Here is a 27028-nt window from a genome sequence, read left to right on the forward strand (position 1 = left end):
TTTTACTTGTACGATTCAGAGACTTTAATTCTGTTCATCGTGTTGTACAACCATCACCACTATCCATTTCCAGAGTTTTCCTTCACCCTTAACAGAAACTCAGTGCCACCTAAGCAGTGTCTTCCCCTTCTTCCCTTACTCCCCCCGCCCCCAGTAACCGCTAATAAACTTCGGTCACTGTGCATTTGCCTGTTCTAGACATTTTGTATCAGTGGGATCATACAATATTTGTCCTTTTGTGACTGATTTATTTCACTCACCATAATGTTTCCAAGGTTCATCCATGTCATAGCATGTGTCAGAACTTCATTTCTCTTTATAACTGAATAATATTCCATTGAAGCCCTGGTGGCGCAGTGGCTAAGAGCTCAGGCTGCCAACCAAAAGATTGGCAGTTCAAATCCACTAGCCACTCTTTGGAAACCCTATGGGGCAGTTCTGCTTTGTCCTATAGGGTTGCTGTGAGTCAGAATCGACAGCACACAACAACAACAATATTCCGTTGTATGGATAGACCACAGTTTGTTTATTTCTTTTTCTTGGTTTGACTTCCACCAGCAGCGTTTGGCTTTCAATATCGGTGCCGTAGGAAGTCAGTGTAACAGGTCCCTGAGTGGCACAAACGGATTGTGCTCGACCCCTAGCTTAAAGATTGGCAGTTTGAACCCACCCAACAGTACTATGGAAGAAAGGCCTGGCAATCTGCTCCTATAAAGATTACAGCCAAGAAAACCCTGTGAAACAGTTCTACTCTGTAATACATGGGGTCATCATGAGTCAGAATTGATAGCACCAGGTTTAAAGAGCCGGTGTAGGGTCCTGAGAAGGGGACTGGGCATGACCTTAAATAAAACAGAAGAGGCCGGAGAGGAAGCAAGAGTCCAGGTAGGCAGTACCTGCAGTCTCCCAGGCAGTGAGCACAGAGAGGAGTGGGCAGATGCTGCTGGCGGCCAGAACCACAAAAGTGTTGTTGTTAGTTGCTGTTGAGTCCATTCCAACTCATGTCAACCCCGTGTGTGCACAGTAGAACTATGCTCTATAGTATTTTCAAGGCTGTGACCTTTCAGAAGCAAGTTGCCAGGCCTATCTTCTGAGGCACCTCTGAGTGGGTTCAAACTGCCAGCCTTTTGGGTAGTGGTCCAGGGCTTAACGGTTTACACTACCGAGGGACTCCTTAAAGAGGGGTGGAAAAGACTTATTAAGAACTAGGAGGAAGCGTGGCCTCTTGCAGCCAACCAGAACTGGCTCCTTCTAGAAGCCAGCGCCTCGCCTGGCTCTGAAGTGATTGCAAACCCAGGCTCACTGGGGACCTGCCCTTGGACAGGAATGTGTGAGCTGCACCAGCCCTGGCCTCCTCAGGTGTTTGCTCAGAGACCGAGGGCTGGGCTTCTGCCAGCCCCGTCCGTCCCCGGCCAGCTCCTGGGCGGACCCCTGGCTGTTCCTGCTCCCAGGACTGTTGGGTTTTTCTGCCTTGTGTGGCCTGTGAGTGAAATTGGCCTGTAGTTAGAAAGGCTCCCGCTGAGCCCAGGAGGAAAAGGGTTTCTACCGTGCAGGGGTGGAGGGGGAGCAGGATGTCTCAATGCCAGCCAGTTCTCAGTTTTCTAGAGTTATTATGTTGTTGTTAGCTGCCATCAAGTTGTTCACTGACTCCTGGCAACCCCACACACAGTGCAACAAAACCCTGCCAGGTGCTGTGACATCCCCATGAGCAGTTGCAGGTTGGACCGCTGTAACCCACAGGTTTTCATCAGCGGGTTGTTGGAGGTAGAGCACCAGGCCTTTCTTCCTAGCCCGTCTTAGTCTGGAAGTTCCGCTGAAACTTGTTCAGCATCACAACAACTGCAAGCCTCCCCTTACAGATAGGTGGTGGCTGTGCGTGGGGTGCATTGGCAGAGATTCGAACCCAGGCCTCCCGCATGGAGGGTGAGAAATCTACCACTGAACCCCCACTGTCACTCAGAGTTTTTGTAGATATTGGAAGTGAGACAGTGGGTATCCTTTTTTTTTTTTCCCCCACCTCTGACCTCCTGTGACAGAGTAGAACTTATCCCTGAGGTTTATCTAGACTTTAATCTTTGTGTGTGTGCTTTAGGTGAAACTTTACAGAGCAAATTAGTTTCTCATTAAACAGTTAATACACAGATTGTTTTGTGACATTTGTTGGCAACCCTGCAAAGTGTCAACACTCTCCCTTTCTCCACCCCAGGTTTCCTGTTTCCATTTGTCCAGTTTTCCTGCCCCTTCCTGGTCTCTCATCTTTGCTTTTGGGCCGGTGTGCCCATTAGTCCCATATACATGAATGAACTATGAAGGACATCCCCCACGTGTGTTATTGTTGGCCTTATAGACCTGTCTAATCTTTGACTGATGGGTGAACCTCAGGACTGACTTCAGTACTGAGCTAAAAGGCGTCCAGGGGCGGCAGTGGGTATATTGGAAAGCGATCAGGGTTACCTGTAACCATCACCCAGATCTAGGTGCAGAACATTTCCATCGTCCCTGAAGGTTCCCTCATGTCCCTTTCCAGTCAGCACTTTCCCCTAGAGGTGACTATAGACCAGTGGCTGTCGAGTCGACTCCAACTCATGGCGACGCCATATGTGTCAGAATAGAACTGTTCTCCATAGGCTTTTTAATGGCTGATTTTTCGGAAGTAGATTGCCAGGCCTTTCTTTTGAGGCACCTGTAGGTGGATTGGAAACCCAGATGGCATAGTGGTTAAGAGCTACGGCTGCTAACCAAGAGGTTGGCAGTTCAAATCCACCAGGCTCTTCTTGGAAACTGGGGCAGCTCTATACTGTCCTATAGGGTTGCTATGAGTCAGAATCAACTCAACGGCAACAAGTTTGCTTTGGGGATTTGGTAGGTGGATTTGAATGGCCAACCTTTCCTTTAGTAGCTGAGCACATTAACCATGTGTGCTACGCAGGTCAACCAGAGGTGACCCTACCTCTGGTTTTTTTCTATCATGGATTAGTTTAGACTGTTCTTGACTTTTCTATAAATGGAATCACACAGTGTGTAATTTGCCTCTGGCTTCTTTTGCTCAGCAAAATGCATTTGAGACTCATCCACATTCTTGTGTGTATCAGTCGTTCATTCCTTTTTATCATCAAGCTGCCTCGTGTGGCTGTCACAGTTTGTTTATCCATTTATCCATTGATGGACATCTGAGCTGTTACCAGCTTGGGGCTTTTCTGAATATGGCTGCTGTGAAAACTCTTGTACAAGTGCTTTTGTGGTGTATCTTTCATGTCTCCTGAGTAAATATCTTGGAGTAGAACTGCTGTATCGTAGTCATAGGGTAGGTTCATGTTTAACTTTGCTTATCCAGGCTTTTAATTCTCTTCTGGAACAAGATGTCTAATAGAAAGCCATCCCAGGGATGTTTGGCAGCTCAAGAATGCTAAGCTGGTGGGTCTGTGTCTCTGATGCTATTGAGCCTCTCCTTCAGAGTGCAGAGTGGTTGCTGCAGCACCGGTCATTATCAGCATGTTTCACGTTAGTCTTTCAGATGGAAGAAAGGAGCAGAGACAAACAATCTTCCCATTGCAAGGGTCCGTGTTTTTTTTTTTTATTGGTGGTTCAGTGGTAGAATTCTTGCATTCCGTTCAGGAGACCCGGGTTCAATTCCCAGCCAATGCACCTTGTGCTCATCCACCATCTGTCAGTAGGGGCTTGAGTGTTGCTGTGATGCTGAACAGGTTACAGCAGAGCTTCTAGACTAAGGCAGACTAGGAAGAAAGGCCTGGTGATCTGCTTCTGAAAATCAGCCAGTGAAAACCTTATGAATCACGACAGTCTGATCTGCAGCTGATCACGGGTTGGCGCAGGACCAGGCAGCATTTGGTTCCTTTTGCACGGAGTCACCACGAGAGTGGGGACTGACTCAACTGCAGCTAACGACAACAAAAAATATATATAACAAAAAATTTGCCATTTTAGCCATTTTTATGTCTATGAAAAAATTGCCATTTTAGGCATTTTTATGACACTAATTGCATTCACCGTGTTGTGCAGCCACCACCACTATCCGTTAATAAAACCTTTTCTCCCTAAACAGAAATGCGATACCCCTTCAGCAGTAATTCTCCTGTTCCCCCTCCTCCTAGCCCCTGGTAACCACTAATAAACTCTTGTCTCTATGAATTTACCTATTCAACTGTGTGGATCATAACAAATTATGGATAACACTGCAAAGAATGGGAATTCCAGAACACTAAATTGTGCTCATGTGGAACCTGTACATAGACCAAGAGGCACTCATTCCAACAGAACCAGGGGATACTGTGTGGTTTAAAATCAGGAAAGGTGTGTGTCAGGGTTGTATCCTTTCACCGTACTTATTCTGTATCTGAGCATATAATTTGAGAAGCTGAACTATATGAAGAAGAACACGGCATCAGGATTGGAGGAAGACTCATTAACAACCTGCGTTATGCAGATGACACAGCCTTTCTTGCTGAAAGTGAAGAGGACTTGAAGCACTTGCTGATGAAGACTAAAGACTACAACCTTCAATATGGATTACGCCTTAACATAGAGAAAGCAAAAATCCTCACAGCTAGACTGCCTGAGTCATCTAGTGCTGCTGTAACAGAAATACCACAAGTGGATGGTTTTAACAAAGGGAAATTTATTCCCTCACAGCCTAGTAGGCTAGAAGTCCAAATTCAGGGCGTCAGCTCCAGTGGAAGGCTTTCTTTGCCGGGTCTGGAGGAAGGTCCTTGTTCTCTATCTTCCTCTGGTCGAGGAACTTCTCAGTGCAGGGACCCCAGGTCTAAAAGACATACTATGCTCCAGGTGCTTCTTTCTTGGTGGTATGAGGTCCCTACTGTCTGCTTGCTTCCCTTTCATCTCTTGTGAGATAAAAGGCAAAGATGGTGCGGGCCACACCCAAGGGAAACTCCCTTTACATTGGGTCAGGGATGTGACTTGAGCAAGGGTGTTATATCCTACTGTAATCCTCTGTAACATAATCTAATCTTGCCTCATTAACCACAGGCATAGATTAGGAATTACAACACATAGGAAAATCACATCAGATGACAAAATGGTGGACAATCACACAATACTGGGAAGTGTGGATTAACCAAATTGATTTACATATTTTGGGGGGGGGCACAGTTCAATCCATGACGTGGACCAATAAACAACATCATGATAAATGGGGAAAATGTTGAAGATGTCAAGGATTTCATTTTACTTGGATCCACTATCAATGCCCATGGAAGCAGCAATCGAGAAATCAAATGATGTATTACACTGGGCAGATCTGCTGCAAAAAAGACCTCTTTAAAGTGTTAAAAAACAAAGACGTCACCTTGAGGACTAAGGTGTGCCTGACTCAAGCCATGGTATTTTCAATCACCTCATATGCATGAGAATAAGGAATAAGGATAATGAGTAAGGAAGACCAGAGAAGAATTGATGTGTTTGAATTATGGTATTGGTGAAGAATATTGAATGTATCATGGACTGCCAGAAGAATGGAAGCAAGGAGCACTTCGTCTCATATACTTGGGACATGTTATCAGAAGGGACCAGTCCCTGGAGAAGGACATCATGCTTGGTAAAGTAGAGAGTCAGCAAAAAAGAGGAAGACCCTAATCGAGACGGATTGACACGGTAACTGCAACAATGGACTCAAGCTTAATGTTTCCAAGGTTCATCCATGTCATAGAGTGTACCAGGACTTCATTTCTCTCTATGGCTGGTAATACTTCATTCTGTGGATAGAGCACATTTTGTTTATCCATTCATCTGTCCATAGGCATGTGGGTTGTGTAAATTCTGTTTTCATCCAAATATGAAAATTTTCCCCATGTCCACATTTAGCTGCAAAGAAGACTGGGAAAGGAAGTTTCTGGCAAAGAGGCAAGAATCTAGACTGACAGTGATTCGTTGCCTTGGGTGGGCACATTGCTGAATGAAACCAAACCTGAGTTCTCTCCACTAGGAAGATGAGGTTGGTAGTGGCTGTTGGACCCTGGGCAACTTCTTTTGCCCTCCCAGCCTCGGAGAGGAACCCTGGAGGCCACTTTTTTAGGAGCCTGAACAGTGGCCAGGAACCCTGGGCTTGTCTTTGAGCTGAGAGCAAGAGGCCCCAAAGGACAACCAAAGAAACAGAAGCTTCTAGAGCAGTGGACTCAAAGCGTGGTCCATGTAACAGCATCATTATGTCACCTGGGAACCTATTAGAAACGCAAATTCTTGGACTCCACCCCATGAAAACCAAAGCCATTGCCATCAAGTCGATTCCAACTCATAGTGGCCCTGCTCCATTGTGTTTCCAAGGCTATAATCTTTACGGGAACAGTTTGCCACGTCTTTCTCCCATGGAGCAGCTGGTGGGTTCAAGCCACCAACCTTTTGGTTAGCAGCCAAGCCCTTAACCACTGTGCCACCAGGGCTCGCAAGGCCCCACCCCAGACCTACTGATTCTGAAACTCAGCCTGTGTTTAAGAGCCATCCAGGTGGCTCTCCAAAGAAAGATGAAAGGAAACAAACAAACAAACCAAGCCCAGTGCCGTGGAGTTGATTCCAACTCATGGCGACCCCATGTGTGACAGAGTAGAACTGCACTCCATAGGGTTTTCTGACCTGTAATCTTTACAGAAGCAGATTGCCAGGCCTTTCTTCCACAGAGCCACTGGGTAGATTCTCCGAGCCGTCAGCCTTTAAGTTAGTAGTCGAGTGCAAATTGTTTGTGCCACCCGGTGACCTCCAGAGAAAGGCCCGAAAATCTACTTCCAAGAGAACCAGCCATTGCAAACCCTGTGGAGTGTGGTTCTACTCTGACACACATGGGGCCGCCGTGAGTTAGAGTCAAGTCCACGGCAACTAGTATATATGCCTGGTAACTCCGGTACAGGCTCAGGTCGGGGGACCAGTGGTCCAGAAGCACTTGTGCGTGTTGCTGGGACTTTCGTCTCTCTGCTTCTCAGCGCCATTGTTGCCTGAGACTGAAGCTGCATCTTTTGCCTCGTGCTGTGTGTGGGCAGCCCTGTGTCTGGTCAACATCATTACCCTTTTGCATTTTCCTCACCCTACTCTGTTTCTCAGGGTTTTCCCTGTTTCTCATTGACTTAGCATTCAAGGAAAATCCAAAAGCTTTCAAGATACTTGATTTTGTCAGCAAGCCGCAGCTTTATAGCGGCATTTACAACAGCTGTAAGTGGCAAAAAGGGAAAAGAAAGAAAGAAAGAAAAAAAAAAAACAGGAAAACATTCCGAGCATGTAAGTACCTGTATCCAGGAGGTTTTTAGGAGCTAGGTACCAGTCACTTCATGAGCAACCTGGGTTTTATAGGGCGCGCTTTTATGTTGTGAAACAAATTAAATGATTTTAGAACTCTAAAGGTCACTGAAAAGAAAGATGGTATGGATCTTAATTGCTCTTGAAATTGCTCTTTCTCTCCCACAAAAGGAGTGGGCGAGGAATCAGCATTTTTTCCCTTCTTTCCTTTTCTGGCTTTGAAATAGATGTTGTGCCAGTGGCTACATATGCTGTTGTTGTCGTTGTTAGGTGCTGTCAAGTAGATTCCAGCTTATAATGATACCATGTGACAGAGCAGAGCTGCCTTGTAGAGTTTCCGAGGCTGTAATCTTTATGGGAGTAGATTGCCAGGTCTTTCTTCTGTGGTGCCTCTGGTGGATTTGAACCGCTCACCTTTTGGTTAGCAACCGAGCACTTAACCACTGCGCCACCAGACCTCTTTGCAGCAGCTGGTACTGGTATTTAATTAAAAATAAAAAAATGTTGGTCGCGGCCTGCAAATTCGATTTCACAACCCTTCAAGGCACGACCCATAGTTTGAAAAAGACTGACTTCGAACATCTTTGTTTATATCTTGGCATTGGCAAGTGTTACCCTGAGCAGCGTCAGGCTTCCATGAGCAAGGAGTGAGGAGGGATGGGGAAATGCAGCTTTGAAAGCCATCCATCACCTTTGCCACGTCTTCTTCACTTCTTCACAGCAAGCGGTACAGCCCTATAGACTTTCATTTTTATGGCTTGCAAGCAAGCTAAGGGTTACTAAAATCTGTATGGGTAAATTAAAATTAGCCCGTTTCTGGAGCTTAGCGGGGACTTGTCATTCCATATCCTGCCAGGCCGTCTGGCTTCTACACAACTCTCGATGACAACGCAAAACTCCAATGGCATTACAAGTGCGGGAGGAATTCACATAATTTTCTGGAAGGACACTTTGTCATTGTTGCGTCATTGCTGTTCTCTGGAGCTGGTTGTGGTTTTGGGGCCCTGCTTTTCCTGCCTTTTATAGCATGGTGATTAAGTATGCGAGCTTTAGAATCACAGGGTCTGGATTCAAATTCTGGCCCCAAAGTGATTTGAAGCAAGTGTCTGGACTCTGTCAGTCTGTTTCCTGAGCTGTAAAACGTGGGTCCTAATTCTCCTGCCTGACTAGGGACTAGAAGGGATCAGTAATCAATGGATGTCTTTGTTTGGGTTCTCTAGAGGAACAAATGCAGTGAGACATGTATATACATACATGCATATACATATAATATATAGAGAGTGAATGAGATTTACTTCTACGGCTTGGGTCACACAATTGTGAGGCCGGAAGTTCCAAAATCCATAGGTCAGGCAGCGGGCGGGAGACCTCTGTAGGCTTTCATCCCAAAATCCATAGGTCAGGTGACAAGAAGAGTACAGGATCTAGAGAGAGGGTGAGCTTTGCCAGAACATCCATTTATATTTTGGAGGAAGGTCACACCCCCAGGAAAACTCCCCTTCTAGCTGATTAGTTGATTAAGTCAGAGCACACCATGGAAGGTGATTACGTTACATTATATTACACTACATACATAACGTTATATTACATGCATTACATTACATTAGAGTATAAAAATAATGTTACACTATGTACATTATATTATATACATTACATTATACTACATTACATTACACTGTACTATACTACATTGGAGCCCTGTTGGCTCAGTGGTTAAGAATGTAGCTGCTGACCAAAAGGTCGGCAGTTCGAACCCACCAGCTGTTCTTTGGAGATCCTATAGGGCAGCTCTACTCTGTCCTATAGGGTTGCTATGAGTTGAAATCGACTCCATGGCAATGGGTTTGGTTGGGTTTATACTATATTACACTATATACATTAGATTATATTGCCTACATTATACTACACTATACTATATTATATACATAACAGCACCTGGTCCGGTGTCTGGCCAAACCACTGGAAATCATAGCCTCACCAAGCTGACACATAACATTAACTATCACAATGGGTGTGGAGTTAACACAGCCTGACACCACGGAAGCACTCAGGTCGCGAGGGCTTTTCAAGGTGCATCAGTCAGTATCGGCTATGTGGTGCTGCAATAACAAGCGACCCCCCGGATCACAGGCTTCCTACAACAAAGGCTTGTTTCCCACTCATGAAAAATTTCTGTGGAAATTTTAAATGTACACCAAGTGTATACCAAGAGTAATAAAACATGGATATCCCCCCCAAAGTCACCATCAACCAACTCTGCCAACTTTAGATTTCTGGTCTCTCGGCAGTACAAATGGTTAACTCACTCAGCTGCTAACGGAAAGGTTGGAGGTTCGAGTCCACCCAGAGGTCCCTTGGAAGACAGGCTTGGCAATCTACTTCCAATAAATCAGCCATTGAAAACCTTGTGGAGCACAGCTCTACTCTGACACACTTGGGGGTCGCTATGAGTTGGAGTCAACTAGATGGCACTGAGTTTTTATTTTATATAGACCAGCGCCTTCCAATAGAGTTTCTGCCATGATGGAAATGTTATCTGTCTGTGCTGTGCAATATGGCAGCCACCAGCCTCATGTGGCTACTGAGTGCTTGAAATGTGGCCAGCACCCCTGAGGAACTGAATGTTTAATTTAATCCCGTTCTAATGAATTTGAATTTAAATATATACAGCCACATGTAGCTAGAGACTCCCATGTTGGCCAGCATGGCTTTATATGCCCCCTACACACACGCAGAGGAGCCCCTGGTGATGCAACGGTTGAGCACTCGGCTGTTAACAAAAGGTCAGTGGTTTGGACCCACCAGCCACTCCATGGGGGAAGGACCTGGTGATCTGCTTCCATGAAGGTTACAGCCTAGGAAATGCTATGGGGCAGCTCTACTCTGTCACTTGGGGCTCCTATGAGTTGGAATCAATTCGATAGCACCCAACAATAGCCACAACACCACACACAGCTGGGTTATATTACAGTAAACCAAAGATATTCTGTTGCTTCACCCTTCATATATTGGGGTGTATCTCGAGAAGGAACAAAAAATATCTTTAAAAAAAAACCCACATACACTGCCATTATTACACCTAGAAACTTAATCACAGTTCCTTAGTATTGCCAAATATCCGGGCAGCCTTCAAATTCTGTCTCTCTTTACAGTTGGTGGGTTCGTTTGTGGTTTCAGAGGCTTCCTGTGCTTGCTGGATGGAGAGCTGGTGGCAGGCGTGGTTGGCGGCGGGACACCTGGTTAACCTTGCATGTGTGGGCAGACTCGTTTGCATCAGCAGTGTAGGGCCGGTACACCAGTTGCTATTGCATTGACTCTGACTCATGGCTGCCCCATGTGTGTCAGAGTGGAACTGAGCCCCATAGGGTTTTCAGTGGCTGATTTTTTGGAAGCAGATTGCCAAGCCTTTCTTCTGAGGTGCCTCTGGGTGGGATTAAACCGTCAGCTTTTTGGTAACAACCAAGCATGTTAACAGTTTACACCACTCAGGGACTCCCTATACAGCCCATAGCTTCCCTATAATTGCTCTTTTTAGCCTCATTTACCCCATCTGGAAAATGGGATAATAATAATAAGGGTTTGGAAGGATTCAAGGAAACCCTGGGACTGGTGGTTTGAGAACTGTGTCCATAGCCCCTGGCTGAAGCAGATGCTGCATAAACCCTTCCAGATGCTTCCAAACCCACTCAAGAGCAACACACAGCTAGTGAGAAAGGTGGAAAAAGCTAGGGCTTGAGGTCTTTTGTTCAACTTAATTGGGCCATGGCCAGAAAGCTTTGGGCGTTGCCACTCTAGATACTATTAACAATGGTAACTAAAATAATGACAACTAGTATTTATTGCTTATAAAAATACTGGCCATCAAGTCAACTTTGACTTGTGGCGACCCCATGTGTATGAGAGTGGAACTGTGCTCTATAGGTTCTCAATGGCTGATTTTTCGGAAGGAGATCACCAGGCCTTTTTTCTGAGGTGCCTCTGGGTGGACTTGAACCTCCAACCTTAAGGTTAGCAACCAAATGTGTTGTATCACCCAGGATCTCACTACCCACTTATTACTTACCAAGTGCTTTAGGACACATGAGCATAAAAGGTGTTAATCCATAACCATCCTGTGGAGACCATACTGTTAATCATTCCCATTTTCCATCTGGGGAGACTGAGGCACAGGGGAGATAAGTAACTGTGTAGGGCACACAGCTCAGAAGTAGCCATGATGGGATGGGAACCTGGTCTGCCTGGGTGCAGAGCCCTGCCCTTACCACGACACCACCCTGTCTCTCTTCTCTGGGAAAGTGCTTTAGTCTCTTAGTCAAAGGACACTTGCTTCCCACCCTGCAGGCACACAGTGGCTTCATAGATGTCGGCTGCACTGGAATTTGGGGAGGCTGTTAAAAATGCAGCGACCCTGGCCCTTCTCCTGATTTCCTACTGTCTAGATGTAGGGTGAAAAAAAAAAATTTTTTTTTTTTTTTAGATGTAGGGTGGAGCCCTGGCAGTACAGTGGTGAGGCGTTCTGCTACTAACCAAAAAAGGTCGCCAGTTCAAATCCATCAGCCACTCCTTGGAAAGCCTATGGGGCAGTTCTACTCTGTCCTATAGGGTTGCTATGAGTCAGAATTGACTCGACGGCAACAGGTTTGGGTTTTTTGGTTTTAAATGCAGGGTAAGGGGCCCTGGTGGTACAGTGGTTAAGTGCTCAGCTGCTAACCAGAAGTTCATTGGTTCGAACCCCCTGCCAGCCACTCCACAGGAGAAAGATATGGCAGTCTGCGTCCATAAAGATGACTGCCTTAGAAACCCTATGGGGCAGTTCTACTCTGTCCTGTAGGGCCAGGCCACTATGAGTCAGAATCAACTCAACAGAAACAGGCTTGGTTTTGGTTTAGATGCAGGGTGGAGTCCCTGGGTGGCACAAAGGTTAAGCACTCGACTACTAACCAAAAGGTTGGCAGTTCAAATCCACCCAGAGATTCCTCGGAAGTAAGCCCTCACGATCTGCTTCCAAAAGACCATAGCCCTTAAAAACTTATGGAGTGCAGTTCTTCTCTGTAACACATGGGGTCACCATGAGTCAGAATCAACTCGATGGCAATTGGGCTGATTTGTTTACATGCAGGGCCGGTTCTGGGGATCATTGTGGGTCTGTGTGGAAACAAGACTGGGGAAAGGAGCCAAGCGTGGAAACCGGAGGCCTCAGTACCTCTGATCTTTCTTCATTGGCCAGTGATATTTAATAATACTCACAAAATGATGATATCAGTACTAGTAATATCCATACCAACATCTTCTACGTGCATACCTCACGTCAGCCTCTGTTCTGAGTGCCTCTTGACCTCCATATGAGAGGTAGGGACTGTGATTATGCCCATTTTACAGATGAGAACATTGAGGCCCCAAGAGGCAAAGTCACTTATCCAGGGTCACCCATCCAGTTAGCGGGGGAGTAGGGCTTTGAACGCCCAACTCTGACTGACCCCTGAACCTGTACTCATTACCATCACCCCACACTGGACCACTTGGCGTCAACCCAGCGGGAGGCATAGATGCCAACCTGGGTACCCAGATGTGGGGCAGTCTCAGAGGAGTCCAACCCAGCTTCGAGTTACCAACATTCAGCCTTTCTTTTCATCCTCAGCCCCACTCACTCCTACTCAATGATTATTTTTTACAGATTTTTTTTTAAAGGCAATATTTACATGCATTGAAATGCACAAATCTTAGCTGTTATGTTTTGAGCATTCACATAGCCCACGCCCCTATCACAGTGTAGAACGTTTTCCCCTTCCCAGAAAGTTCCCCGTTCATTTCTTCAACATTATCACTGAAATGAAAATACACGAATGAAAAACCCTCATAGTTACGACAGTGTTCACTGCAGCCCTTTTCACGTAACCAAAAGGTGGGAACGACGGAAATGTCCATCAGCAGATGAATGGGTATACAAAATGTGGTCTATCCATACAGTGGAATATTGCGTTGCTGTCAAATCGATTCTGACTCATAGTGGCCCTATAGGACAGGGTGAAACTGCCCCTAGGATTTCCAAGGCTGAATCTTTACAGAAGCAGATTGCCTGGCCTTTTCTCCCACGGAGCAGCTGGGTGGGTTCAAACCAATGACCTTTCAGTTCGTAGCCCAGTGCTTAACTGTTGTGCCACTAGGATTCCTACAATGAAATATTACTCAGCCATAAAGACAGATTAATTCTTGATGCATGCCACAAAGATGAACCTTGAAAACATGCTGAGCAAAATAAATCAGTTGCAGAAGAACAAATACTGTATGATCTCACTTACATGAAATAAGCAAACATAAAGAAACCAAAGTTTATTAGTGGTTACCCGGTGGGGGAGAGGGATCTTTGCATCAGGGACATTGAGTTTATGTTAATGGTGGTGGAATAATTTGGAAAAAATAACTAGAATAGTTGCACAACATGAAGAATGTAATCAGTGTCACTGAATTATACATGTAGCAACTGTTGAATTGGCAAATGTTTTATTGTGTATATTTTCAACACAATAAAAAAGAAGCAAATTATCATAGAGAACTTCGGGCCTCCCCACTCAAACTCTGAATTCACCCGTGAGCCCATTTGGAGAAGCCTTCTTCTGGACCCTCCCCAGGTTCACCTCCAGTTCTGCTGGTAGGAATTTTACAGGGCGAGGGCCCCACCCAAACTAGGGCCAAGCGGGGGAAAGCAGAATGAAGGGGAAGCTGGTTGCTCTCGCAAAGCTGCCTTGTAGGGCTGTCTGTGAATATCTTCGGCTTAAAATCTAGATGGGACGGGACCCCATCTTCCAGGTTTTTATGCCAGGTGTTTTCTAGATTTTTCTAGATCTTTCTGGGGCTTAGGGAAGCTGCTCCACGCTCCTGATCCACTTCTCTCTTCCCTGCCACTCTCCTTATCACTTTTTCAAATCTGAAATATTTCAAGCATTCAGAAAATAATATCAAAGATGTGCATGCCTGCCACCCAGCTTCGTCTTATGTTAACATTTCTGCCATATTTGCTACAGCTCTGAAGAAAGAAACAAACCTGATGAGGGGATTGTCTTTGGGGTAATGGTTACTGGCGGGGCCTCTGGAGTTAGCCTGCCTTGTCTCAAATCCCACCATGGCCTCTTACTACCTGTGGGGACCTTGCCTACATTCTAACCTCTCTGTGCCTCAGTTTCTCCATCCAAAATAGGGATATAAAAGGACCTGCCTCACTGGGATTTAAAAAACCCAGTGCCCTCGAGTCGATTCCGACTCTGGGATTTAGAGAAGGTGAAATGAGTCTCGTGTAGAACACTTAATTCTCAGCCAATGCACTGCATGCCCAGCTGCCACCCGCCTGTCAGTGGAGGCTTCTGTGTTGCTGTGATGCTGAACAGGTTTCAGCAGAGCTTCCAGGCCAAGAGAGACTAGGAAGAAAGGCCTGGTGATCTGCATCCAAAAATGAGCTGGTGAGAACCCTATGGGTCACAGCGATCTGATCCACAACTGATTGTGGGCATGGCACAGGACCAGGCAGTGTTTTGTTCCATGGAGTCGCCGTGAATCAAGACTGACTCAAAAGCAACCATCAATGACAGTTTAAACCAGCACCCAGAGCCTAGTTGACCCGCAATCAATGCAACTTATTGTTATTATTATTTTATTAGATTGAAGTGCCTATAAAGGAAGCATCTTTGGGTGCAGTCCAGTCGACTCCTACTCACAGCGACCCGACGTGACAGAGCAGAACCGCCCCGTAGGGTTTTCTAGGCTGTCATCTTTACGGGATTAGATCTCCAGGTCTTTCTCCTGTGGAGCCGCTGGGTGGGTTTGAAGTGCCGACCTTTTGATTAGCAGCCAAGTGCTTAACCATTGCACCACCAGGGCCGCCCTAATGAGTCATAGTGGTGTTTTGTTTTGTTTAAACTTATATTTGTCCTTCCCTCGCTCTCTTCCCTTTGACACCATCCCTTCAACCCTTTCTCCCTCTCTTCTATCCCCCATCACCAAGCCTCCTCTCCCCACACCCCCACTCTCTTTCTTTGTCTTTCTCCTTTTCTCTGACTTTCTCTCTCACAGCCTCTCTCCTTCTCTATCCACAGCTGGCCCCCAAGAGGATACTCCCCAAGTCCCCAGCCGGGGGCCCCGTGTAGACCTGGAGTGGACACACCCTCCTTCCCTTCATGATTCGTGTGTAGCGCAGGTAATGGGGGAGACCCCCAATCCACTCCTGGCTGGCAGCCATCCGTCACCCCACCTCCCCAGGGCTACTGTGACCCCAGAACAAGGAAGGAGCCTTTCTTCCTTGCAGAGGCTGGTGCAGACACATCCTTTAGCTCCTGCCTCTCCAGTGTGGGCCCCTGGATCAATTGAGCCATTCCCCTGCCTCCACACAGCTGCACGCAGGCTCTTGTCCCCACCTTTTGTCTTTCCTCCTTTCTCCAGATTCTTTGCAGACCTCTCACCTTTTGTCCCCTGGCTGGGCCTTAGTGTGACCACCGCCCCCCACCCTGTGTGCAGACTGGGGAGGAGCTTGTAGGCCAAGGACCTGGCACTAAGGGGAGAAGGCAGCGTGGGTGGGGGACTGGGATGTGGAGCAGGAGGGAGCCTGTCGTCACACTCTCGAACTCAGAGGAGCCAGGAGGGGCTCCGTGGGAATCACCCCCAGCCCCCGCAGACAGCGCTAAAAGGAAGAGTGTTAGGTGTGTGAGAGGCTCTGGATATACGTGTATGTTAACCCAGGGCCCATGAAGAGTGTTGTGGTGGGGGGGGGGGGTCCATGAACCCCGGGAAAGCACAAGTCAATTTTTTGCCCACATGTGTGTTTCTAGCAAGAGGGTCATTAGTTGCCATCAGATTCTCCAAGACACTGTTCAGAGAAGACCCTTGCCAGTTCTGGGAGGTCCCTGTCTGACACTCTTCGTTGTACCACAGAACAGTTGAGGACAGTGGGAGATGGAGGTGGCGGTTAGGAAGTCACTGTTAGGAGAGATCAGAGAATGCTGTGGGGTGAAGAGTTGTGAACCCTGAGGGCACATTAAGATGTGTGTCTGGTTCAGGCGGTGAGGCGGTCCCTGACAGTTACTATATCCTCAGTGAGGTCTAGGACCTCCCTTCTGCCCCCGCACCAAAAAAATAAAAAGAGTTAAGAACTCCATGGCCTTGGGCTGTATGTAAATCCCTGCATTCAAGAATCCTGTGTTATTCCTTCTTGTATCCTGTCTGCATTACTGGGAGGGAAGGATGGCTGAAGGGTACATCGAGGCAATGGGGATGAATGGATGGAAAGATACATCAGTTTGGGTGTTTGGAAGAAGGGAAAGGTGGATGATTTGGATGGAAGCGTGGAAGTTTGGGATGATGGGAGGATGGATGGAGGCTTGGAGGGATAGAGGAATATTTGGATGAGTGAATGAATGGAAATTTAGAAGAATGGGTAGAAGGATGAAAGTTTAAAAGTACACCTACTCCTCACTTTTAGACTATCTTATCCGACATTTTGCATTTGTGACAATAGTAAAATATCTACTATTTGACTATTTTGTGCATTAACAACGTAATGTCTGGCAGTAATGAATGCCAGGGTGGGAAATGAGAGTAACACACTGGCTGTGACGGGACATGTAAGGCCCACTTAAGTTTTTGACTTCATGGGTATCCTGGGCTGCTGGTGACCCATTTACAGGACGTGCTGCCATCTAATGGACAGGTTCCACTTCAGCTTTGCCTAACGCTGATTTTCACAAAACGGCCAGGTCTTTGTTAACCCAGGGCTCAGGAAGAGACTGTGTGCATGTATGTGTGGTCTTTGGAACCTAACGGTGTCAATAAGTGAGAAGTGGGCGTACAGAGGGATGTTTGGAGGCTTGGAAGGAGGGAGGGATGTTTGGAAGTTTGAAAGGATGGAGGGGTGGATGGAGGGATGTTTGGAAGATGGAGGGATGGATGGAAGTTTGAAGAGATGGATGGGTGTTTGGAGACTTGGAAGGATAGAAATTTAGAAGGATGGAGGGATGGGTAGAGGTTTGGAAGGATGGAGGGGTGGATGGAGGTTTGGAGGTTAGAAAGATGAATGAATGGAAGTTTGGAAGGATAGAGGATGGAGGAATGCTTGAAAAGGTGGCAGATTGGAGATTTGGAAGGATGGAAAGCCAGATGGGTGGAAAGGAAGGAGGAAGGGAGAGTGAATGGATTGATAAAATGTCAGCCTCCTCATATGTAAAATGGGGGGGCTACCAATAGTCTCTTCCTCATGGAGGTCAAACGAGCTAATGCTTGTGAAGCACTTAGGACAGGGCCTGGCACATGGCAAGCGTTCGACAGACGTTAGCCATCCACAGCCTCCCCAGTCTTACGGTGAGCGTCAGCCTCCCTCCAATGACTTCCCTTACTCAGAGCACCCATCCTCATGCATACTTCTCCTTTTCTTCTGCCTCAGTTTCCCCTTCACCCTTCTCGAACCACACTGCATACATCTTCAAGGAGAACCCTAGGCTATAGGCCCTTCTTGCTGCCTTTACTCCCCCCTCACTCCTTCTTTCACCCATTCATACGTAGGACACACCTTCTCTCTGAGCCAGGCCCTGTGTTCAGAGAAGCAGGACCGCCTGGTGTTCTGAGAGCTCATAGAAGGCCTGGCTCTGCTGGCTGGGAGACGGATAATGACCGTCTACAAAGTAGGGGTACCAGGACCCACCTCACGGGATACTGTGAGGATTAAATTAATTAAATGTGTGTGAAGCACTTCACACAGTGCCTGCACATGATCAGGACTCAGATAGTCTTGGTTAGAAGCCTTGTCACCATAAGGTGCTGGGGAAAGAGAGATGGGGGAGTTTGGGGGAGGAGGAGGAGGGAGAGGGAAGGAAGCTGTCCCTGGTCAGGCAGTTCGAGCCAGGTGGGTACTTGGGAGGTGCTCCCTGCCCTCACCTATTCCCATAGGCTCCAGGGAACAGAAACTCCAGCCCCAATGGGGCTTGGCCTTGGGGACTTGTCCTTGAAGGGAGGGGGCCAGTCAAGCTGCCACCATCTAACCTTGTCTCCCTCGCCCTCTTCCCGGCCCCACCCATCCAGTGGCGATGGATGATGAGGATGGGAGATGCTTACTAGACGTGATTTGGTGAGTAATGGGCTCTCCACCCTTGGGCCTCTGTCACAAACCCTCTTCTTCCTCCCTTTTCCCCCTCCCCTGTCATTCTCCTGCCTTCTACTCCTCACCTCCTCAGTGTTTCTTCCCCTTCTCTTTTTCAGTGACCCTCAGGCCCTCAATGATTTTTTACATGGATCCGAGAAGGTAAGTGCTGGGGCAGGGAGAGATGTTCCCTGGGGTAGAGGGCTGGTAGAATGGGGAGCTGGAGAGACTGAGATAGGCATGTACCCTCAGTTCAGTAGACATCGATCCCCTGCCTTCTGTGAGCCAGGCCCTGGGGTTATGGCCAAAACAAAGCAGATGTCAAACCCCTGCCCTCGCACCATATATACCTCCTTGGTAAGCAAAGAAACCAATAACTAATAAAGGCAGTGGTGGAAAGTGTCCTGCAGGGCATGATAAGACATGATGATAATGTCACATGCACAGAAAAAGAAGTTTAAAAGAAAATGAACGAGGGGCAGGGGCTTCTTCAGCTAGTGTGGTCAGGGAGGGTCACTCTAAGGAGGTGACATTGAAGGTGAGACCCAAAGGATCAAAGTGGGGGTGTCCACGGTACACTTGGAAGTGGGGAAGAGCAGGTACAAAGGAAGGAAAGAGCTTGACCCATTCAGGAACAGAAAGAAAGCTGGTGGGTCAAACTGAAGGGGAAACTAAGAGGAGGTGAGACAAGTGGCAGTAATTACAGGTCATGCAAGGCCTGGACAGAGGACAGGAAACAGATGAGTTATTAAGCAGGAGAATGCTGTAACCAACTTGCACCCTGGAGAATGGAGCAAAGTGGGAAAGAATGGAAACCTGGGAAGCCATGAAGCACTGTATTAGCTACCTATGACTATGTGACAAATTATCCTAACACTTAGTAGCTTAAAACGATGTTTGTGATCTCTCACAGTTTCCGAGGGTCAGGAATCTTGGGGCAGCTTAGCTGAGTGGCTCTGTCTCAAGGTCTCTGGTGGGGTTGGGATCAAGATGTTGTCCAGGGCTGCATTTGTCTTAAGGCTTGTCCAGGGTTGGACGATGTGTTTCTAAAATGACTCATTCCCATGGCTGTTGGCTGGAGCCTCAGTTCTTTACCTTGTGGGCCTCTCCAAAGTGCTGCCTGAGTGTCCTCACAACATGGCTACTAATTCCTCCAGAGCCAGTAATCTGAGAGAGAGAGAGAGAGCAAAGAGGAAGCACAGTGCTTTTTATGACCTAGATTTAGAGGTCACACACCATCACCTCCGCCATATTGTATTCATTACAAGCAAGTCCCTAAGTCCAGCCCACACTTAGAAGGAGGGAAATTGAGCTTCACTTCTTGAAAGGCTGCCGTTACTGTTGTTGGGTGCCATTGAATCAATCCCATCTCACAGTGACCCCACGTGACAGAGTAGAACCGCCCCCATACAGTTTTCTAGGCTATAATCTTTATGGGAACAGATTACTACGTCTTTCTCCTACAGAGCTGCTGGGTGGGGTTGAACCTCTAAGCTCTTGGTTAGCAGCCGAGTGCGTAACTGTTGGGCCACCAGGGCTCCAAGTATCAAATAATTTGTGGACAGAAAGTGACCACAATACGATGATGGTGGCCTGGACCACGGTGCTGGCAGTGGGGTGGGTGTGAGGCCCTTAATTTGGGATCTGTTTGGTAGGTAGAATCACCGGGATCAGATGTCGAGGAAGAAAGAGGTGTCTAGGATGACTGCTGGATTTTGGATTGTGGTTCCCTCTTCTGCAATCAAGAATTTGGGGCAGGTTCCGGATGTCCAAGTAGGGTTGTTGAACAGGCTGTTGGATATATGAGTCTGGGATTCTAGAGAAATCTCCCAGATGGGGAGAGAGATTGGAGAGGCCTCAGCAGTGGACAAACATTCATTGGTCACTTGTCAGGCCCTGTTCTGGGTGCAGAAGGTGCCCTCACGGATCAGAGCAGGTGCCCACCTTGCAGAGACAGGCCCAGGGCAGCATGTTGGGAATCCTGATGGTGGGATAGGCCAGGCACTTGACCTGTACCTGGACTTGCAGTGACTTAGTAAGAAGAGGGTTGTTGGCAGGAGGTGGCATGGGTGACAGACCCCAAAGGATGTGTGACCAGAGAGGCCACAGGGCGGAAGGCAGGAGGCACAGCTTGGGTGAAGGGATAGAGTCAGGACTCGAGAGTTCAAGACAAGTATGTTAGGAGGTCCTCGGAGGCCAGACTAGGGGACTCAGTGTTAGGGACACCTTGTTTTTTTTGTTGTTGTTGTTGTTTTTTTTAAGAACAGGAATTTATTGTCTCAGACTTCTGGAGGCTGTTGTTGTTATGTGTCGTTGAGTCGATTGTGACTCATAGCAATCCTATAGGACAGAATAGAACGGCCCCATAGGGTTTCCTAGGCTGTAATCTTTATGGGAGCAGATCACTGGTTCTTTTCTCCCACGGAACCACTGGTGGGTTAGAACTGCTGACTTTTTGGTTAGCAGCTAAGCGCTTAACCATTTTCTGGAGGCTAGGAAGTCTAAATTCAAGGTGGCGGCAGGGCCATCTGTCTCTGTCTGTTCTAGAAGATCCTTCCTTGTCTCTTGTAGCCTCTGGCAGCCCCAGGCGTCTCTTGGTGTTCCTTGGCTTGTAGATGTATCTTGATAATGCCGTCCCATCCTGTCCCCTTGCTGCCCCTCCCCCCCCCCCAGTGTATGATACTGCCTCATGTCTGTTCTTCTATTTTATAAAACACCACTCAGAAGAATTTTATGATTAGGACTAGCACTACTCTGGTATGATTTCTTTAACATAACTCAGAACATCTCCAAAGAACACTTTTTCCCCAAACGAGGTCACATTCCGGGCACGGGGGTTAAGACCTAGACACCTTGGGCTTTAAGCTTGTGGCCAAGCCCTTTTCTTTGGGACCTCTCTTCTGGGAGACGAAGAGATTCCTGTATCCCACACCCTCCCCACCCCTCGTCTTTTCCTCTCCTGAACCCAAAATTGATATCTGCTCTAGAGCTTTGGCTTGCCAGCTACCCAGCTGACCTTTGACCTTGGGTGGGCGGGTCTTGTTGCAGCTCGACAGTGATGACCTCCTGGATAACCCCGGGGAAGCCCAAAGTGCCTTCTACGAAGGTCCTGGGGTAAGTGGGCTGTGCTGTGGCCGGTGGGGAGGGCTCTGAAGCAAGAGGGGAGAGTTTGGGCTCCTGCTCTGCTGGGTTTGGATGGCAGAGGGCTGGGGCCACCACTGAGAGCAGCATCGGGGAAGGTGGCACCAAGGCTGCTGGGGCCACTGAGGCTGCACGGAGGGAGCAAGGGTGAGGCTCTGGGGGCCGACATGATGAGGCTGCCCGTGCCCCACATGCCCCTTGGAGCAGGAGGTGAGGGTTCTGGGTCTCTGGGTCACAACAGTTTTGGAGGTTTACCAGGCTCCTCTGGAGATAAGCGCAGGGCTGGGGTCCTGCTCCAGGTTGGCTGTGTGTGTGTGTGTGTGTGTGTGTGTGTGTGTGTGTGTGTGTGTGTGTGTGAGAGGGAGAGAGAGAAGAGAGAGATCGGACCTCATGCCCAGACCTCCATTTTGCACCCGTAAAGTGAAGACAGGGGTGATAAGCAGAGGCCAGAGCAGGAAACATTTATTGAGAGGCCCTGGTTGCATAGTGGTTAAGAGCTTGGCTGCTAACCAAAAGGTAGCAGTTCAAATCCACCAGCCGCTCTTTGGAAACCCTACGGGGCAGTTCTACTCTGTCCTGCAGGGTCGCTATGAGTTGGAATCAACTCAAAAGCCCCAGGTTTGGTTTTGATTTACTGTGTGCCCAACTCTGGGTCCATTAGTAAATGCCAGTTGTCCACATAGCGTCACCTTCCTCCTTCCGTCTTCCTGTTCCTCTAACCCCTCTTCTGCCACTGCTTCTTCCTCCTCTCCCTTCTCTCCATCCCCCCACCCTCTCTGCCCCCTCCTTCCTCCTCCCTTCTTCATCCTCATCATGATAACTCCCACTTACTGAACACTCATCTGCCCAGCCCTTTTCTAGTCATTTTCGTTTCATTCTCACAACAAGTGTAATAATATACTCCAAAAAGCTCATCTTCAGCAGTTGTTGTTAGGTGCTGTCAAGTCAGTTTTCACTCCTAGTGATCCCATATGACAGAGTAGAACTGCCCCATACGATTTCCTAGGTTGTAATCTTTATGAAGGAGCCCTGGTGGCACAGTGTTTAAGCACTCAGCTGCTAACCAAAAAGTTGGCTGCTCGAACCCACCAACCGCTCCATGGGAGAAAGATGTGGCAGTCTGTTTCTGTAAAGATTACAGCCTTGGAAACCGTATGGGGCAGTTCTGCTCTGTCCTATAGGGTTGCTATGAGTCAGAATCGACTCGAGGGCAGTGGGTTTATTTCTATTTAAGAAAAAAACAATTTTAATTGCGTGTTACTGATGGGTACAGAACAGCCGTGGTAGCACCAGCGGTTTGCACTTGGCCACTAACCAAAAGATTGATGGTTCAAACCCACCCAGCGGCACCGCAGAAGAAAGACCTGGCAATCTGCTTTTGTAAAGATTACAGCCAAGAGAACCATGTAGGGCAGTTCTACTCTGTAACACGTGGGGTCACCATGAGTTGGAAGCTAACTCAGCAGCAATGGGTTTGGTTTTGGTTTGCTGATGTGTACAGATGGGGAAACTGAGGCCAGATTAAGCTAGTCCCAGGCTGTACAGCTGACTAGTGGTGGAGTTGGGATTCAAATCTGGGTCCAGCCACTTACACACAGAATGTTCTATCTGACCGTGCTGCACTAGAGCCCAAGTGCCCATCACTCCAGCCGGGACCTCAGCCTGACCCTTTGCTAACCTCAGCTCTTTCCTTCCCACCTCACCACCCGGCCTCTAGCTCCATGTCCAAGAAGCTTCCGGCAACCACTTGAACCCAGAGCCCAGCCAGCCAGCGCCCAGCGTGGACCTCGACTTCCTAGAAGATGACATTCTGGGCTCGCCCTCAGCAGGGGGCGGTGGCGGGGGCAGCGGGGGCACCGACCAGCCCTGCGATATCCTCCAGCAGAGTCTCCAGGAGGCCAACATCACTGAGCAGACGCTCGAGGCTGAGGCCGAGCTGGACCTGGGCCCCTTCCAACTGCCCACTTTACAGCCAGCGGACGGCGGGGCAGGCCCGGCAGGCACGGGAGGGGCAGCTGCTGTGGCTGCGGGACCACAGGCCCTCTTCCCAGGCGGCACTGACCTGCTGGGGCTGCAGGCACCACCCACCGTGCTGGCCCACCAGGCCCTGGTGCCACCCCAGGACGTGGTCAACAAGGCCCTGAGCGTACAGCCCTTCCTGCAGCCCGTGGGCCTGGGCAACGTGACCCTGCAGCCCATCCCAGGCCTCCAGGGCCTACCCAATGGCAGCCCTGGGGGTGCTGCAGCAGCCACACTTGGCCTAGCACCCATCCAGGTGGTGGGCCAGCCTGTCATGGCACTCAACCCGCCCACCTCCCAGCTCCTGGCCAAGCAGGTGCCCGTAAGTGGCTACCTGGCCTCGGCGGCTGGCCCCTCAGAGCCGGTAACCCTGGCATCAGCCGGTGTCTCACCCCAGGGAGCTGGCCTGGTGATCCAAAAGAACCTGCCTGCTGCCGTGGCCACCACACTCAACGGGAACTCTGTGTTTGGAGGGGCAGGGGCTGCCACAGCCGTAGCCGGTGGGGCACCCTCAGGGCAGCCGCTGGCGGTGGCCCCCAGCCTGGGCGCTTCACCGCTGGTGCCAGCACCCAATGTGATCCTGCACCGCACACCCACGCCCATCCAGCCCAAGCCCGCTGGTGTGCTGCCCCCCAAGCTCTATCAGCTGACACCCAAGCCCTTCGCGCCAGCGGGTGCCACACTTACCATCCAGAGCGAGGCAGGGAGCCTCTCACAGCAGCCCAAGGCCCCCCAGAACCTGACTTTCATGGCAGCAGGCAAGGCAGGCCAGAATGTGGTTCTTTCAGGCTTCCCAGCACCCACCTTGCAGGCAAATGTCTTCAAGCAGCCCCCTGCCACCACGACGGGGGCTGCCCCACCCCAGCCGCCTGGGGCCTTGAGCAAGCCCATGAGTGTCCACCTTCTGAACCAAGGCAGCAGCATTGTCATCCCCGCCCAGCACATGCTGCCCGGCCAGAACCAGTTCCTGCTGCCTGGCACGTCGGCTGTCCAGCTGCCCCAGCCTCTTTCCGCCCTGCCGGCCAATGTGGGTGGGCAGATCCTGGCAGCCGCAGCCCCCCATGCGGGCGGACAGCTCATCGCCAATCCCATCCTCACCAACCAGAACCTGGCTGGCCCCCTGAGCCTGGGCCCCGTGCTGGCCCCCCACTCTGGGGCCCACAGTGCCGCCCACATCCTCTCAGCTGCCCCCATCCAGGTGGGCCAACCAGCACTTTTCCAGATGCCCGTGTCCTTGGCCGCCGGCAGCCTGCCTACCCAGAGCCAACCTGCCCCTGCCGGCCCTGCTGCCACCACCGTCCTCCAGGGTGTCACCCTGCCGCCCAGTGCCGTGGCCATGCTCAACACCCCCGATGGCCTGGTGCAGCCGGCCACCCCTGCTGCCGCCCCTGGGGAGGCCGCATCCGTCCTTGCAGTGCAGACAGCCCCCCAGGTGGCCCCCACCGTCAGCACGCCACTTCCTCTGGGCCTCCAGCAGCCTCAGGTGCAGCAGCAGCCCCCGCAGGCCCCAACCCCACAGGCCGCGGCTCCACCTCAGGCCACCACCCCCCAGGCCAGCCCAGGCCTGGCGTCCAGCCCCGAGAAGATCGTCCTGGGGCAGCCGTCTGCTGCCGCCCCCACGGCCATCCTCACTCAGGACTCCATGCAGATGTTCCTGCCCCAGGTAACCAGGCTGGGGATGACGCAGGGCTGGGAGAGATGGGTGGGCAGGGGAGGGATAACAGGAGGGGCCAGGCCCACGGGTGGGGATGGGCTGGGGGGCCTTGGCAGGTGGCAGCAACGGGAGGTGGGGGAGTGGGCTGTGTGGTGGCAGGGGAGCTGAAATCGGATGCAGCTGAGGCAGTAAAGGGGGTATTTTGTGTTAGGGAGTTGTGGGCATCCCTGAGAGATGTCCCAAGGGTTGAGAGAGACTGATGGACAGGGAGATGCTGATTCACTGACAGAAAAACTGCCAGAGTGGCTGATGGAAGACTTGGCTGGCTGGCTGACTGATGGGGAGAGAGACTGACAGACTGGCTGACAGACAGACAGACAGAAAAAGAGAGAGACTGACAGGTGGGCTGGCTGACACACAGATAAGGAGAGGGACTGGCTGACAAAATGACTTGACTGACAAATGGACGGACTGATGGAGAAGAAGAGTGACTGACTGGTAGGCAGAAGACAAGAAGAGAGGCTGGCTGACTGACTGATGGATGAATGGACAGACAGACAAGTAGAGGACCTGACTTGAGTGGCAGGCGGACATACAAGACTGGCTGACTGACTGCCAGACGATAGACAGACACACAAGGAGAGAGTGGCTGACTGATAGACTGCTGGAGGACTGGAGATGGATCAGAGGGAGAGAGTTAGCAAGACATGGACAGACAGAGCAGGAGCGGTTGAGGACGTGGTGGGGCTGGTGGACAGACTGATGGACAGAGAGGAGCACGCTGCCCGGGACACAGCCTCCCTGGCCTCTGAGCGGCACGCCCATCCTAGCCTAGGCCTCTTGGGGCACCTCCCTCTTGGCCGCCCGACCACCCCCTGCTCTGCAGCCCAGGCATCATCAGTGGGGGCAGGGCTGTTGTGGGGGGCTAAGAGGGTGTGGGGTGGCCTTCTGACCGTGTGCGGGTGCCCTTTGCAGGAGAGGAGCCAGCAACCCCTCCCCGCGGAGGGCCCCCACCTCTCCGTTCCTGCCTCGGTCATAGTCAGCGCCCCGCCTCCCACCCAAGACCCAGCCCCGGTCACCCCCGTCGCCAAAGGAGCTGGTCTTGGCCCTCAGGGCCCCGACAGCCAGGCCTCCCTGGCTCCGGCCCCCCAGGTAGACGCACCCCGCAGCCTCTGTCCTTAGCTCAGCCGACCCTCGCCCCCTCACACCTGCCTCCCCGGCTCCTTCCTCCCTGTGCTCTGGCTGCCCTGCCTTCCTCTGTCTTGCTGACTTGGGAACAGGGGTACTACTTCACTCCCTCCTCAGAGATTTCTTGAGTGTTACCTGACGGATGTGGGAGCTTGAGGCCAGGGCCAGCCCATGGGAGCTCACACTCTAGGCAGGGTTACAAAACACACCAGGGGACACTTATTTCCTAAAATTATACTTTGATATCTGGATAAGTAACACATCCAGATAGTTTACTTTTCAAAAGATACAAGAAGGTATATACTGAAGATACCCCCTCCAAAAGTTTTTAGCCTCCTGGCTTTGCTCCCCAGGGCGGTTTCTTGTGTTTCTTTTCCCATACATGTTGTTGGGTGCTGTGGAGTCGATTCTGACTCAGCAACCCCACGTGACAGGGTAGAACTGCCCCATAGGATTTTCTAGGCTGAAATCTTTACGGGAGCAGATCACCAGGTCTTTTCTCCCACAGAGCTGCTGGGTGGGTTCAAACCACCAACCTTCCCATTAGCAGCTGAGCATTTAACTGGTGCACCACCAGGGCTCTTCCTTTTCTATGCATGTTGTTGTTGTTAGGTGCCAAGGAGTCGGTTCCTGTATACAGCAGAACGAAACAC

The 27028-nt window shown here is 49.8% G+C and overlaps 1 protein-coding gene across 2 annotated transcripts in view; it reads left to right on the forward strand.

Annotated features, from left to right (window-relative positions):
• The window catches only part of BICRA (BRD4 interacting chromatin remodeling complex associated protein), a 97962-nt gene that overhangs the window by 49604 nt on the left and 21330 nt on the right, over nucleotides 1-27028 (forward strand). The window contains exons 1-7 of one of the 2 annotated variants that reach the window (XM_064293920.1): nucleotides 1-15066; nucleotides 15345-15445; nucleotides 18316-18361; nucleotides 18493-18535; nucleotides 21422-21487; nucleotides 23232-25196; nucleotides 26163-26339. The exon at nucleotides 1-15066 is cut by the window's left edge and continues 18002 nt beyond it. In XM_064293920.1, the coding sequence (XP_064149990.1) occupies nucleotides 18321-18361; nucleotides 18493-18535; nucleotides 21422-21487; nucleotides 23232-25196; nucleotides 26163-26339 (2292 nt within the window). In that variant the 5' untranslated portion in view covers nucleotides 1-15066; nucleotides 15345-15445; nucleotides 18316-18320. The remainder of the gene's footprint in view (nucleotides 15067-15344; nucleotides 15446-18315; nucleotides 18362-18492; nucleotides 18536-21421; nucleotides 21488-23231; nucleotides 25197-26162; nucleotides 26340-27028) is intronic. The other variant, XM_064293919.1, reaches the window with a different exon arrangement.

The sequence above is a fragment of the Loxodonta africana genome, chromosome 11, assembly GCF_030014295.1.
Source record: "Loxodonta africana isolate mLoxAfr1 chromosome 11, mLoxAfr1.hap2, whole genome shotgun sequence".
Lineage (NCBI taxonomy): Eukaryota > Metazoa > Chordata > Mammalia > Proboscidea > Elephantidae > Loxodonta > Loxodonta africana.